This window comes from Coturnix japonica, chromosome 1, assembly GCF_001577835.2.
Source record: "Coturnix japonica isolate 7356 chromosome 1, Coturnix japonica 2.1, whole genome shotgun sequence".
In the NCBI taxonomy this organism is placed as follows: Eukaryota; Metazoa; Chordata; class Aves; order Galliformes; family Phasianidae; genus Coturnix; species Coturnix japonica.
Genome location: NC_029516.1, coordinates 467,409 through 482,385, shown reverse-complemented (window position 1 = coordinate 482,385; position 14,977 = coordinate 467,409). Strand labels below are relative to the sequence as shown.

The 14,977-nt window shown below is 62.7% G+C and overlaps 1 protein-coding gene across 1 annotated transcript in view; it reads left to right on the top strand.

Moving 5' to 3' along the window:
- Positions 1-13,507, top strand: part of MAPK8IP2 (mitogen-activated protein kinase 8 interacting protein 2) — a 17,473-nt gene extending 3,966 nt beyond the window's left edge. Inside the window, 10 exon segments of the mRNA XM_032443531.1 lie at positions 1,959-2,081; positions 2,083-2,208; positions 5,659-5,752; positions 6,279-8,660; positions 10,764-10,839; positions 11,042-11,214; positions 12,816-12,925; positions 13,020-13,139; positions 13,249-13,319; positions 13,398-13,507. Coding sequence (XP_032299422.1) covers positions 1,959-2,081; positions 2,083-2,208; positions 5,659-5,752; positions 6,279-8,660; positions 10,764-10,839; positions 11,042-11,214; positions 12,816-12,925; positions 13,020-13,139; positions 13,249-13,319; positions 13,398-13,500 — 3,378 coding nt within the window. The 3' untranslated portion in view covers positions 13,501-13,507.
- Positions 13,508-14,977: the final 1,470 nt, after the last annotated feature.

The following is a 14,977-nucleotide window of genomic DNA, read 5'->3' as shown; positions in this document are numbered from 1 at the left end:
GTTTGTTTGAGAGAGATGGTTCTGGGTGACACCGAAAAGCCCCCCAGCCCCCTGGACCCCCAAAGCGCCACCCAGGGTCTCAGGATATCTTATGGGATATATGGGATTATTATGGATGTATGCGGATATATGGGATATATGGGATATATGGAATATTATGCGGATATATGGATGTTATGCGGATATATGGGGATATTATGGGATGGGATATATATTGATTTGGGGGGGCAGGGGGTGATGGGGTAATGGGCGCAAGGTGGGGGTGTCAGATGGTGATTGGGGTCAGGGTATGGGCGGGCCACGGCAGTGATGGGGGTCAGGGGGTGATGGGGGGGCACCAGAGTGATGGGGCGGGCAGGGGTGTGATGGGGCACAGAGTGATGGGGGGTTAATGGCGGTGATGGGCGGCGACAGGGGGTGATGCGGAGGTAATGGTGAGGGCAGCAGGAGGTGAGTGGGGTCGGTCGGTGATGGGGCACAGGTGATGGGGGTCAGCGGGGGTGATGGGGTCAGGGGGTTATGGGGGGGCACAGAGTGATGGGGTCAGGGGTGATGGACGGGAGTAATGGGGTCGGGGGGAGATGGGGATCAAGGGTGGTGGGCAGGGATATGGGGAGGGGGCCCCCCAACCAGAGAGATGGGTGGGAAGGGTGATGGGGGGCACAGAGCGACAGGGGTGATGGGGGGTAACGGAGGTGATGGGGGGCAGGGTTATGGGGGGACAGGGGTGATGGGGTTCAGGGGTGATGGTGGGGGGCAGGGGGTGATGGGGGGCAAGGGGGTTGATGGGGCGCACAGAGTGATGGGGTCAGGGTGATGGGGGGTTCAGGGTGTGATGGGGGTCAGGGGTGATTGGGCATGGGGTGTGGGGGGCACAGAGTGATGGGGGGGCAGGTTGATGGGGGGCAGGGGTGATGGGGGCAGGGGTAAAGGGGGTCAAGAAGTGATGGGGGGGCAGGGGTGATGAGGGGCAGGGGATGATGTGGGGTCAGGGGTGAGGGGCCAGGGCGTGATGGGGGGCAGGGGGGGTGATGGGGCAGGGAGTGATGGCGGGCGGGGGGTGATTGGGGCAGGGTGATGGGGAGGGGGTGATGGGGCAGGGGTGATGGGGGTCAGTTGATGGGGCAGGGGGTGATGGGGGCAGGGGGTGATGGGGTCAGGTGGATAGATCAGGGGGTGATGGGGGTGGATGGGTGACAGGGGTATGGGGGTCATGGGGTAATGGGATCAGGGTGGATTGCGGGGTCGGTGATGGGCGGTCAGGGTGATGGGGGCAGGGGGTATAGGGCAGGCGGGATGGGGGTCAGGGTGATGGGGGGCAGGGGGTGATGGGGGCAGGGGGTGATTGGGGGCACAAGAGATGGGGGAACAGGGGGTGATGGGGGCAGGGGTATGGGCGGCAGCGGGATGGGGGTCGGGTGATGGGGGAAAGGTGAGTGGGGGTCGGGTGATGGGGTCAGGGTGATGGGGTTGAGGGTTGATGGCTGGTTGGGGTGATGTGGGGCACAGAGTTGATGGGGGGTTAATGCCGGTTGTGGGGCAGGGAGGTGTGGGGGCACAGAGTTGATGGGGGTCAGGGTGATGGGGGGTCAGGGGTGATGAGGGCAGGCGCGGTGATGGGTCAGGGTGATGGGGTAGGGGTGATGGGGGGCAGGGTGTGGGGGGCACAGAGTTGATGGGGGTCAGGGGTTTATGGGGGTCGGGGTGATGGGGCAGAGGTGATTGGGGGCAGGGGGTGATGGGGGGACAGGGTATTTGGGGGCAGGGTGATGGGGGTCTATGTGCGGGGTCTATGTGTGGGTCTATAGTGTGGGTCTTGTGTGGGTCTATGTGTGGGGTCTATGTGGGGGGGGTTATGTGTGCGGTCTATGTGTTGGGTCTATGTGGGGTCTATGTGGGGGTCTATGTGTGGGTCTATGTGTGGGTCTGACCCCCAACCCCCATCTGTCCCCCTTTAGGACTGCCTGGTGCTGGAGCGCGCAGGTGAGCAGCCTCAGCCCGTCTGCACCTTCCAGGACGACTTCCAGGAGTTTCGAGATGCATCGACGACAATGAATGAGGACGAGGATGAGGAGGGGGAACGATGAGGAGGGGGGGGGGCCGGGGGCGAGCAGCCGAAGCCCCCCGTCCCCATCCCCATCCCCCAACATGGACGACACCGCGAAGATCCGGCCCAACACCCTCAACCTGACGGCAACGGGGACACAGGTGGGAGCTGGGGGGGGCTGCGGGGTGACAACGGGGTCCCATATCCCATAGGGGTCCCATATCCCATAGGGGTCCCATATCCCATAGGGGTCCCATAAACCCATGGGGTTCCTACAACCCTATTGGGTTCCCACAAACTCCATTGGATTCCCACAGCCCCATTGGGTTCCTACATCCCATGGGGTCCCATAAACCCCACTGGGTTCCCACAGCCCCCGGGGGTCCCACAACCCCCACAATCCCACTGAGTTCCCACAACCCCACTGGGTCCCCACATCCCATGGGGTCTCACATCCCATGGGGGTCCTACAAAACCTATTGTGTTCCTACATCCCATAGGGCTCCCACATCCCATGGGGTCCCATAAACCCGTTGGGTTCCTACAACCCTATTGGGTTCCCACAACCCCATTGGGTTCCTACATCCCATGGGGTCCCACAGCCCCATTGAGACTCCACTGGGTTCCCACATCCCATGGGGTCCCACAAACCCCATGGGGCTCCCACATCCCATGGAGGTCCCATAAACCCCATTAGGTTCCCACATCCCATGGGGTTCCCACATCCCCTGGGTGTTCCCCATCCCATGGGGTCCCACAACCCCATTGGGTTCCCATATCCTTTGGGTGTCCCACAACCCCATTGGGACTCCACTGGGTTCCCACATCCCATGGGGTCCCATAAACCCCATTGGGCTCCCACATCCCATGGGGTCCCACAAACCCGTTGGGTTCCTACAACCCTATTGGGTTCCCACAAACCCCATTGGGTTCCCACAGCCCCGTTGGGTTCCTACATCCCATGGGGGTCCCACAACCCCCACAATCCCACTGAGTTCCCACATCCCATGGGATCCCATAAATCCCATTGGGTTCCTACAATCCCATTGGGTTCCCACATCTCATGGAGGTCCCATATCCCAAGAGGTCTCACAACCCCATGGGGTCCCACATCCCATGGAGGTCCCATAAACCCCATTGGGTTCCCACATCCTATGGGGGTCCCACATCCCATGGGTGTTCCCCATCCCATGGGGTCCCACAACCCCATTGAGACTCCACTGGGTTCCCACATCCCATGGGGTCCCATAAACCCCATTGGGTTCCTACAACCCCTTTGGGTTCCCACAAACCCCATTGGGTTCCTACAACCCCACTGGGTTCCCACATCCCATGAGGTCCCACAAACCCCATTGGGCTCCCACATCCCATAGGGGTCCCATATCCCATAGGGGTCCCATAAACCCCATTGGGTTCCTACAACCCCATAGGGGTCCTACAAACCCCATTGGATTCCCACAGCCCCATTGGGTTCCCACTTCCCCCGGGGGTCCCACAACCCCCACAATCCCACTGAGTTCCCACAACCCCACTGGGTCCCCACATCCCATGGGGTCCCACATCCCATGGGGGTCCTACAAAACCTATTGTGTTCCTACATCCCGTAGGGGTCCCACATCCCATGGGGTCCCACAACCCCCTTGGGATTCCACTGGGATCCCACATCCCATGGGGCCCCACAAACCCCATTGGGTTCCTACAACCCCTTTGGGTTCCTACAAACCCCATTGGGTTCCCACAAACCCCATTGGGTTCCTACAACCCCATTGGATTCCCACACCCCATGGGGGTCCCACAACCCCCACAATCCCACTGAGTTCCCACATCCCATGGGATCCCATAAATCCCATTGGGTTCCTACAACCCCATTGGGTTCCTACAACCCCATTGGGTTCCCACATCCCACAGGGGTCCCACAACCCCATTGAGACTCCACTGGGTTCCCACATCCCATGGGGTCCCATAAACCCCATTGGGTTCCTACAACCCCATTGGGTTCCTACAAACCCCATTGGGTTCCCACATCCCCCAGGGGTCCCACAACCCCCACAATCCCACTGAGTTCCCACATCCCATGGGGTCCCACATCCCATGGGGGTCCTACAAAACCTATTGTGTTCCTACATCCCATAGGGGTCCCACATCCCATCAGGGTCCCACAAACCCGTTGGGTTCCTACAAACCCCATTGGGTTCCCACAAACCCCATCGGGTTCCTACAACCCCACTGGGTTCCCACATCCCATGAGGTCCCACAAACCCCACTGGGCTCCCATATCCTATGGGGTCCCACATCCCATAGGGGTCCCACAAACCCTATTGGGTTCCTACAACCCCATTAGGTTCCCACATCCCATGGGGTTCCCACATCCCCTGGGTGTTCCCCATCCCATAGGGTCCCACAACCCCATTGAGACTCCACTGGGTTCCCACATCCCATGGGGTCCCATAAACCCCATTGGGTTCCTACAACCCCTTTGGCTTCCTACAAACCCCATTGGGTTCCCACAAACTCCATTGGGTTCCTACAACCCCATTGGGCTCCCACATCCCATAGGGGTCCCACATCCCATGGGGTCCCACAAACCCTATTGGGTTCCTACAACCCCATGGGGTCTCACAACCCCATTGGGTTCCCACTTCCCCCGGGGGTCCCACAACCCCCACAATCCCACTGAGTTCCCACAACCCCACTGGGTCCCCACATCCCATGGGTTCCCACATCCCATGGGGGTCCTACAAAACCTGTTGTGTTCCTACATCCCATAGGGCTCCCACATCCCATAGGGTCCCACAACCCCATTGGGACTCCACTGGGTTCCCACATCCCCTGGGTGTTCCCCATCCCATGGGGTCCCACAACCCCATTGGGACTCCAGTGGGATCCCACATCCCATGGGGTCCCACAAACCCCATTGTGTTCCCACAACCCCACTGGGTTCCCACATCCCATGGGGTCTCACAACCCCATTGTGTTCCCACAACCCCACTGTGTCCCCACATCCCATGAGACAATGGAGCCGGGTCCGGTGCTGTGTGTGTGGGGCTGAGATGGGACCCGTGGGTTCCTCGTGGGGCTCCTTGTGGGGCTCCGTGCCCATTGCTCTGTGGGTCCGGTGAGCATGTACCCCCCCCAGCTCCCCCCCCGGTGCAGGGTCCTGTGGTTGCGGGGTTTCCCCTCGGTCCCTCCCTATTCCCCATTGCCCCCGATGTCCCCCTTGCCCCCAATGCCCCTATTGCCCCCCATGACCCCCTATGCCCCCATTACCCCCATGTCCCCCATGTCCCCCATTGCCCCCCATTGCCCCCATGTCCCCCATTGCCCCCCATGTCCCCCCACCCCATTACCCCCACCCCATTACCCACCATTGCCCCCCATGTCCCCCATATCCCCCATTGCCTCCCATTGCCCCCATGTCACCCCATTACCCCCCATGTCCCTCCACCCCATTACCCCCATCCCATTACCTACCATTGCCCCCCATGTCACCCATGTCCTCCTACCCCCATCCCCCTGCCCCATCCCCCCTGCCCCCCATCACCCTTTGCCCCCATCAACCCCGTGCCCCCCCAGTGCTGCCCCCCCCCATGACCGCTCTCTCCCCCCCGCAGGATTCCCTCAACAACAACGGCGGGTTCCCGCACCGCCCCACGTGGCAGGACGCCGTGCTCAACTCCTCCTCATCCTCCTCTTTCATCACCAACGGTGAGCAACCGGCCGGGGGTGAATGGGGGCAGGGGGGCAGAGGGGGTTGACTGGGGGGGGCGGGGGGGCTGAGGGGGGGCTGAATTAGGGGCAGAGGGGGGGAGAAGGGGGCTGAATGGGCGCAGAGGGGGGGCTGAATGGGAGGGGGTAGAGGGGGGGCTCAGAGGGGGGAGCTTGGGGGGGCTGAGGGGGAATGGTGGTGGCAGAGGAGGTGCAGAGTGGGGGCTGAATGGGGGCAGAGGGGGAGGAGCTAAGTGGAGGTTGAATGGGGGGCAGAGAGGGGGCAGAGGGGGAGGCTCCCCTTCAGCCAAAGCCAAGCGTGGTTGTTGATGCTGAAACCCCCCAGGCTGGGGCTGTGGGTTTGCCATAGGGTTGGAGGAGCCCTGAGGGCTCAGCTGGGTGTTATGGGATTGGGGGCGGGGGGGGTCCAGGCCCACGGCTCCTCGGGTGGGGGGGTGTTGGGGGGGACGCGTGTGTGGGCTGTGGGTGGGCGCTGACACCGCGTGCTGTCTGCTGTGCCCCACAGGCCGCTCGTCGCCCCACGGCTGCCTCCAGGACGCACCATGCTCAGATCGGGGGATGGGGCCGAGCCCCGGGGGGGCCACGCAGGCGCCCGCCCCACTGCCACCGCCCCACTTCGACTCTCATGGCAACGGCCGCACGTCGGCGGCGCCCGCTGAGCCCCCGGCCCAGCGCTCCGGGGAGGACGTGAACAGGAACGTCGTGTGCCCCGCACCGCAGCCCAGCTCCCCTCCGTCCCTGGTGGGGATCGTGGCCCCCGCCTGCATTGCCCCGCAGCGCCGCAGCCCCGGGGTGGGCGGCCCGGCTTCTCCTCGTGCCCAACACAACGGCCCTGAACCCCACGAGCAGCCCTCGGCCGGGGGTCCTGCCGGGCGTGGAGAGGGATTGGGGACCCGCACGGAGCCACTGAGTTCAGATGGGGAGGGTCCCCTCGGCAGCGCCCACGGCCGCCCCACCGGCTCCTCCGAGACCACGTCGCCGTCCTCCGACCCCGGCATCGAGGCCGACATGACCCGCCACACCACCAAGGGGTTCCCTCCTGGAGCCCGGCACCAAGGCCTGAGCTCACCCGGCTCTGACTCAGACGTGGAGGGGGAGATGGAGGCCTTCGGCGGGCGCCTGCTCAGCAACATGATCTCCTCCATCTCGGAGACAGAGCTGGACCTGAGCAGCGCCAGCAGCAGCGGCCGCTCCTCACACCTCACCAACTCCATCGAAGAGGCGAGTTCACCCGGCTCCGAGGGGGAGCTGGAGCCGGAGCTGGAGGCACCCGGCGTCATGGGCATCAAGGGCGCCCTGCTGCGGGACGCGGGCAGGGAGGAGCAGGAGGCGCCGGAGCGGCGGGGCAGCCCGGCCGAGCTGAAGACAGAAGGTTACTACGACAGCCTGAACCCCACCGACCCCTCAGTGCCCCCCGAGCAGACCGACGTGCCCTCCCCCAGCGCCCTGCACCTGGAGCTCGACCCCGACCACGGCCTGGAGAGCGTGCGACGCTCCTTCTACCTGCCCGTGGGGCCCCCGCTGCTGCCCGCGGCCGATGACGATGACAACAGTGAGTACGACTCTGACTCGGAGTCGGAGCCCGACCTGAGCGAGGACTCGGACTCTCCGTGGCTGCTCAGCAACCTGGTGAACAAGATGATCTCGGAGGGCTCCTACCCCATCAAGTGCCCCGACGAATGCTTCCAGCAGCAGCACTCGCTCTGTGACACCATATCCCCGGCGTCCGACCTGGAGCCCGAGCTGAGCGAGGCGTTGGATGCTGAGCCCCCCGGCCCCGAGGGGCTGCCCCACACCCCGCGCCCCATCGAGTTGGTGGACATGGAGACGCTGCGCAGCTCCCTGCAGCGCGCCGAGGACCAGCGGGCGCTGGGGGCTGGAACGGAGCCGCCGCTGGAGCCAAACGCCGACGAGTCGGGGCCGTTCCTCTTCATGAGCAACCCCACCCACGACACCATCGCTCCCGTCTTCCCGGGGCGCCCCGTCTCCATCGAGCGGTTGGGGGGCAACGGGGACACCACCACCAACATGGCCACCGGCTGCCGTGGTCCCATCAGCACCAAGGACAGCGCACTGAGCACCAAGGACAGCGCCCTCAGCACCAAGGACAGCGCCCTCAACACCAAGGACAGCTCCTTCAGCACCAAGGACAGCGCCCTCAACACCAAGGACAGCTCCTTCAGCACCAAGGACAGCGCCCTCAACACCAAGGACAGCTCCTTCAGCACCAAGGACAGCGCCCTCAACACCAAGGACAGCTCCTTCAGCACCAAGGACAGCGCCCTCAACACCAAGGACAGCTCCTTCAGCACCAAGGACAGCTCCTTCAGCACCAAGGACAGCTCCTTCAGCACCAAGGACAGCGTCTTCAGCACCGTGGGCAGCGCCGCGGAGCGGAGCCCACCTTCGGGGGTCCCGGAGTCCTTGGATCTGCTGGACGCCGTCCGGTTAGAGCCGGGGGGACGGGACCCCCCCGCCATGGACGTCTCCACGGCCAAGACCAACCGCTGCTTCAACGCAACCTATGGCACAGAAGAGGCCGCGGTTTCCCACCTGCGGCCAGCGCTGTTCCCCGAGGAGCCGCCCCCCAACCTGGAGGCGCGGGACGAATCGTTGGCCTACGACTCGGTCAAGTACACGCTGGTGGTGGATGAGAACGTGCAGCTGGAGCTGGTGAGTCTGCGGCGCTGCACCTCGGTGCTGAGCGACGACAGCGACCTGCTGCGGGCCTGCGAGCGCTGCCACGGGGACGACGACGACGCGTTTGGGGACGGGCTGGAGGCCCCCGACGTGCACAGCTCCGCTGAGGACTCGAGTCCTGAGGCCGATCTGCAGTTCTCCAAGAAGTTCCTCAATGTCTTTGTCAACAGCACCTCCCGATCCTCCAGTGAGTGCAGGCGCCGCGCCAGGCCATGCTGTGCTGTGCCATGCCGTGCCATGCCGTGCCGTGCCGTGCCGTGCTGTGCTGTGCTGTGCTATGCTGTGTACCATGCTGTGCTGTGTGCCATGTTATGTGCCATGCCATGCCGTGCTGTGTGCCATGCTACGCTGTGTGCCATGCCATGCTGTGTGCCATGTTATGTGCCATGCTATGCTATGTGCCATGCCATGCTGTGTGCCGTGTTACACTGTGTGCCATGCCATGCCATGCCGTGCTGTGTGCCATGCTATGCTGTGTGCCATGTTATGTGCCATGCTATGCTGTGTGCCATGCCATGCTATGTGCCATGCCATGCTATGTGCCATGTTATGTGCCATGCTATGCTGTGTGCCATGCCATGCCATGCCGTGCCGTGCTGTGTGCCATGCCATGCTGTGTGCCATGCCATGCTATGTGCCATACTATGCTGTGTGCCATGCCATGCTGTGTGCCATGCCATGCTGTGTGCCATGCCATGCTGTGTGCCATACTATGCTGTGTGCCATGCCGTGCTGTGTGCCGTGCTATGCTGTGTGCTGTGCTATGCTGTGTGCTGTGCCGTGCTGTGTGCCATGCCATGCTATGTGCCATGCCATGCTGTGTGCCATGCCATGCCATGCCGTGCTGTGTGCCATGCCATGCCATGCCGTCCTGTGTGCCATGCCATACTGTGTGCCATGCCATGCCATGCCGTGCTGTGTGCCATGCCATACTGTGTGCCATGCCATGCCATGCCGTGCTGTGTGCCATGCTATGCTGTGTGCCATGCCATGCTGTGTGCCATGCCATGCCGTGCTGTGTGCCATGGTATGCTGTGTGCCATGCCATACTGTGTGCCATGCCACGCTGTGTGCCATGCCATGCCATGCTGTGTGCCATGCCATGCTGTGTGCCATGCTATGCTGTGTGCCGTGCTGTGCTGTGTGCCGTCCTACGCTGTGTGCCATGCCATGCTATGTGCCATGCCATGCTGTGTGCCGTGCCGTGCTGTGTGCTGTGCCATGCTGTGTCATGCAATGCTGCTCCATGCCATGCTGTACCATGCCATGCCATGCTGTGCTGTGCTGTGCTGTATGGGCTGTGCTGAGCCATGCTGTGCTGCACCATGCCATGCTGTGCTGTGCCATGCTGCACCGTGCCATGCTGTGCTGTGCCATGCTGTTCTATGCCATGCCATGCTGTGCTGCACTGTACCATGCCATGCCATGCTGCACTGTGCCCTGCTGTGCCATGCTGCACCATGCCATGCCGTGCTGTGCTGTGCTGCACCATGCCATGCCATGCTGCACCGTGCCATGCTGTGCTGTGCTGTGCTGCACCATGCCATACCATGCTGTGCTGTGCTGCACCATGCCATGCCATGCTGTGTGCTGTGCTAAGCCATGCTGTGCTGCACTGTACCATGCCATGCTGCACCATGCCATGCTGTGCTGTGCCATGCTGCACTGTGCCATGCTGTGCTGTGCCATGCTGCACTGTGCCATGCCATGTTGTGTACTGTGCTAAGCCATGCTGTGCTGCACTGTACCATGCCATGCCATGCTGTGCCATGCTGCACCATGCCATGCTGTGCTGTGCCATGCTGCACTGTACCATGCCATGCCATGCTGTGCCATGCTGCACCATGCCATGCCGTGCTGTGCCATGCTGCACCATGCCATGCTGCACTGTGCCATGCTGCACCATTCCATGCTGTGCTGTGCTATGCTGCACCATGCCATGCTGCACTGTTCCATGCTGTGCTGTGCCATGCTGCACCATTCCATGCCATGCTGTGCCATGCTGTGCTGTGCCATGCTGCACCATGCCATGCTGTGCTGTGAGGATGCTGCTGTGCCATGCTGTGCTGTGCCAGGATGTGCTGTGCCATGCTGTGCTGTGCCACACCGTGCCAGCCCCATGCCGTGCATCACACTGTCCATGTCTGGCTGCCCTCTGCCATCTCTATGCCGTGGTTGAAGCCCAGCACCGCAGTGTGGGGTGATCGTGGGGCTGTGGGTCAGGGGGGCTCTCCCTGTGGGGCACTGAGGGGTCCCTGCCCGTGGGTGATGCTCCCTCCCCCTGTGGTAGGCACAGAGTCCTTCGGGTTGTTCTCCTGCATGATCAATGGTGAGGAGCAGGAACAGACCCACCGTGCTGTCTTCAGGTGAGCATCAAAAGGCCACGGCCCCCCACGGCCCCCCATGGCCCCCTATGACCCCCCACGGCCCCCTATGGCCCCCTATGGCCCCCTATGGACCCCCCAGTGCCCCCTATGGCCCCCTATGGCCCCCCACGGCCCCCTGTGGCCCCTCCCCGCCCCACGGCCATGGGGCAATGTGGGGGTCTCTCCTCCTGCACCCACCCAGGTTCATCCCGCGCCATGAGGATGAGCTGGAGCTGGACGTGGACGACCCCATCCTGGTGGAGCTGGAGGAGGACGATTACTGGTACCGCGGCTACAACATGCGGACAGGAGAGACGGGCATCTTCCCCGCGTTCTACGCCCACGAAGTCATTGGCCAGAGCAGGGATGTCATCGGTAGGGAGCCATCCCGACCCCACTGCACGTGGAGCAACAAATCGAACCGTGGTGTCCCTCAGTCCATGGGATCCTACAATGAACCCAGGGGGTCCTACAACAATCCCTTGGGGTCCCACATCCCATGGCATCCCACAAACCCCATGGGGTCCCACATCCCCTGGGGGTCCCTCATACCATTGGGTTCCTACATCCCATGGAGTCCCACGACCCCATTGGGTTCCCACATCCCCTGGGTGTCCCCTATCCCATGGGGTCCTACAACCCCATTGTGACTCCAGTGGGTTCCCACATCCCATGGGGTCCCACAACCGCATTGGGTTCCCACATCCCATGAGGTCTCACAAACCCCATTGGGTTCCCACATCCCATGGGGGCCCCAGGCCATGGGGGGTCCCACATCCCATGGAGGTCCCATATCCCAAGAGGTCTCACAACCCCATTGGGTCCCCATATCCCATGGGGGTCCCACAACCCCATTGGGTTCCCACATCCCATGGGGTTCCACAAAACCCATTGGGTTCCTACATCCCATGGGGTCCTACAACCCCATGGGGTTCCCACATCACCTGGGGTTTCCACATCTCCAGGGTGTCTCCCATCCCATTGGGTTCCCACAACCCCATTGAGTTCCTACATCCCCTGGGTGTCCCCCATCCCATGGGGACCCACAACCCCTTTGGGACTCCAGTGGGTTCCCACATCCCATGGGGTCCCATAAACCCCATTGGGTTCCTACAACCCCATTGGGTTCCCACATCCCATGGGGTCCCACAAAACCCATTGGGTGTCCCATATCCCATGAAGTCCCACAACCTCATTGGGTTCCCACAAACCCCATTGGGTTCCCACATCCCATGGGTTCCACAAAACCCATTGGGTTCCTACATCCCATGGGGTCCTACAACCCCATGGGGTTCCCACATCACCTGGGGTTTCCACATTCCAGGGTGTCTCCCATCCCATTTGGGTTCCCACAACCCCATTGAGTTCCTACATCCCCGTGGTGTCCCCCATCCATGGGGACCCACAACCCCTTTGGGACTCCAGTGGGTTCCCACATCCCATGGGGTCCCATAAACCCCATTGGGTTCCCACATCCCATGGGGTCCCACAAAACCCATTGGGTGTCCCATATCCCATGAAGTCCCACAACCTCATTGGGTTCCCACAAACCCCACTGGGTTCCCACATCCCCTGGGTGTCCCCCATCCCATGGAGTCCTACAACCCCATTGTGACTCCAGTGGGATCCCACATCCCATGGGGTCCCACAAACCCCATTGGGTTCCCACATCCCTTGGCTGTCCCACATTTCAAGAGGTCCCACAAACCCCATTGGGTCCCCACATCCCACGGGGGTCCCATAAACCCCATTGGGTTCCTACAACCCATTGGGTTCCCACATCCCATAGGGGTACCACAAACCCCACGGGGTTCCCACATCCCATGGGGTCCCACAAACCCTATTGCGTTTCCACAACCCCACTGGGTTCCGACATCCCACGGGGTCCCACAAACCCCATTGTGTCCCCATATCCCACAGGGGTCCCATGCCATCGGGGGTCCCTGCGCTGTCTCCCCATCCCGTTTCCCGTTCAGGCCTGAAGAGGAACCCGTGTTGGGTGGAGCGCTTCAACGTGCAGTTCCTGGGCTCGGTGGAGGTTCCGTACCATCAGGGCAACGGGATCCTCTGTGCGGCCATGCAGAAGGTGAGCGCGGGGGGCAGCGGGTGGGCTCCAGCCCCACTTATGGCCATAGGGATGTGGGTGCTGAGGCTGAGGGACCCCCGTGTCCCCCCCCCAGATTGCCACCACCAGGAAGCTGACGGTTCACCTGCGCCCGCCGGCCAGCTGCGACCTGGAGATCACCCTGCAGGGCATCAAACTCATCCTGACGGTCAATGAGTACAGCCGGGATGAGGAGGTGGGGGGCAGGGGTTGGGGCTGGGGGCTGGGGGGGGGGTCCTGGGTTATGTGCCCCCTCCCCATCCCAACACTCAATGCCCACCCACCGTTGGGTTCCTCCCTTCCAGTTTGAGCGCTGCAGCCACTTCTTCCAGATGAAGAACATCTCCTTCTGCGGGTGCCACCCCCGGAACAGCTGGTGAGCCCCCCACCCCGAGGTGCACCCCCATCACACAGGGACCCCCCCCCAATTCACCCTGTGCCCCCTCCCCTGCAGCTACTTCGGGTTCATCACCAAGCACCCGGTGTTGAGCCGCTTCGCCTGCCACGTCTTCGTCTCCCAGGAATCCATGAGACACGTCGCCGAGTGCGTCGGGTAAGTGGGGCTGGGGGGAGGGTGGGGGCCCGGGGGGGGGGGGGTGTGGGGAGGGATCCCAGAGGGATGGATGGATTTGGGGCTGGGGGATATTGGGGCGCAAATGGAGCCATGGCTGGGGTTGTTTGGGATCGGCACCGGAGGTCCTGGGGGCAGATGGGGGGGGGGATGATGGGGGGGGTCCTGGGAGTGTCTGGGGATGGCGGTGGGGGTCCCGGGGGGTGCGTGGGGAGGGGGGGGGGGGGGGGGGATCCCGGAGGGATGGATGGATTTGGGGCTGGGGGATACTGGGGCGCAAATGGAGCTACGGTTGGGGATGTTTGGGGATGGCACTAGAGGGGGGGCAGATGGGGATGGGGGGTGAGGGGTGGGGGGGGCCTCCTGGGATGGCGGTGGGGTCCCTAGGGGCTGCGTGGGGAGGGGAATCCCAGGGGGATGGATGGATTCCCGGGGCTGGGACTAATGCCAAAGAGCCTCGCGCGCCCATACTTGTTGATGTCAGGAAGCATGCTCGCACTACACAAAGTGCCTGACGTCCTGCTCAACGTGTGGCCACAATCTGCCCCACAAGTGCCAAACTCCTTGCCCCACATGCGTCCGCACTCCGCACCAAACAGCACGTGCACACCAATCTATGGTGTCCACTGTGCCCCAGCGAGTGATTGGTCTAATTCCGGTAGACCCTAGCTTATTGCGTGCACCATGAGTTGCAGTGCCCGACGAGGAGCAGGTGAGGCCGAGGGGTCCCTGATCCCAGTATGGTGACGGATTCGCACGCTGGTCTCTGTCGATTGGCGGGGGGTCCCTCGGGGGGGCAGACGCTTGTGGGGGAGGTCGAGGTTTCGTGATCCCCTTCCTCTGGCACCACTCACCACCCTCGCCACCCCCCAGCCGTGCGTTTTCATCGAAATACGTTACGCAGGAGCACCTGGAGTACGCCCCTGCCAGAAAAAACAAAAAAGAATGCTAAGAACGTGGCGACCTTGTGTCACCTGGAGTACACAGGCCGGCAAGTTGGGCGCGCGATTGGTGGAGCGACGGGGAGAGTTCTTCTCTCGCGTAACACCACGCTCCACAAAGTCCCATGTTCTACCAGCCCCACAAATGCACCCCCCACCCCAGGAGACTCTCTCGGCGGCTCCCAGACACCCCCAGCCTATCGCTGAACAGTCCCGCCACGCCCCTCCCAGCACACCCACTCACGTACCCACGCGAGTACCACTCGCTGCGCCATCCACATCACGACTCGCTATCAACTCGTCGCGGCTGTGTGCTGCGCAAGCGCGCGTTGCCGGAGAGTTCCGTGCGTCTCTGCCCCAACTAGGGGAGGGTGCGACACAGATGCCCACAGCGTCGCTGCGGGAGGGGTGGAGCGCGGACCAGGATTGTCCCTGCCCACTCCACCTCCTACCTCCCAACCCACAAGTGCGCATGCTCCTGGAGCCCACCACAAGTTAGCGAGTGTTCATCGGTGGCGCGCG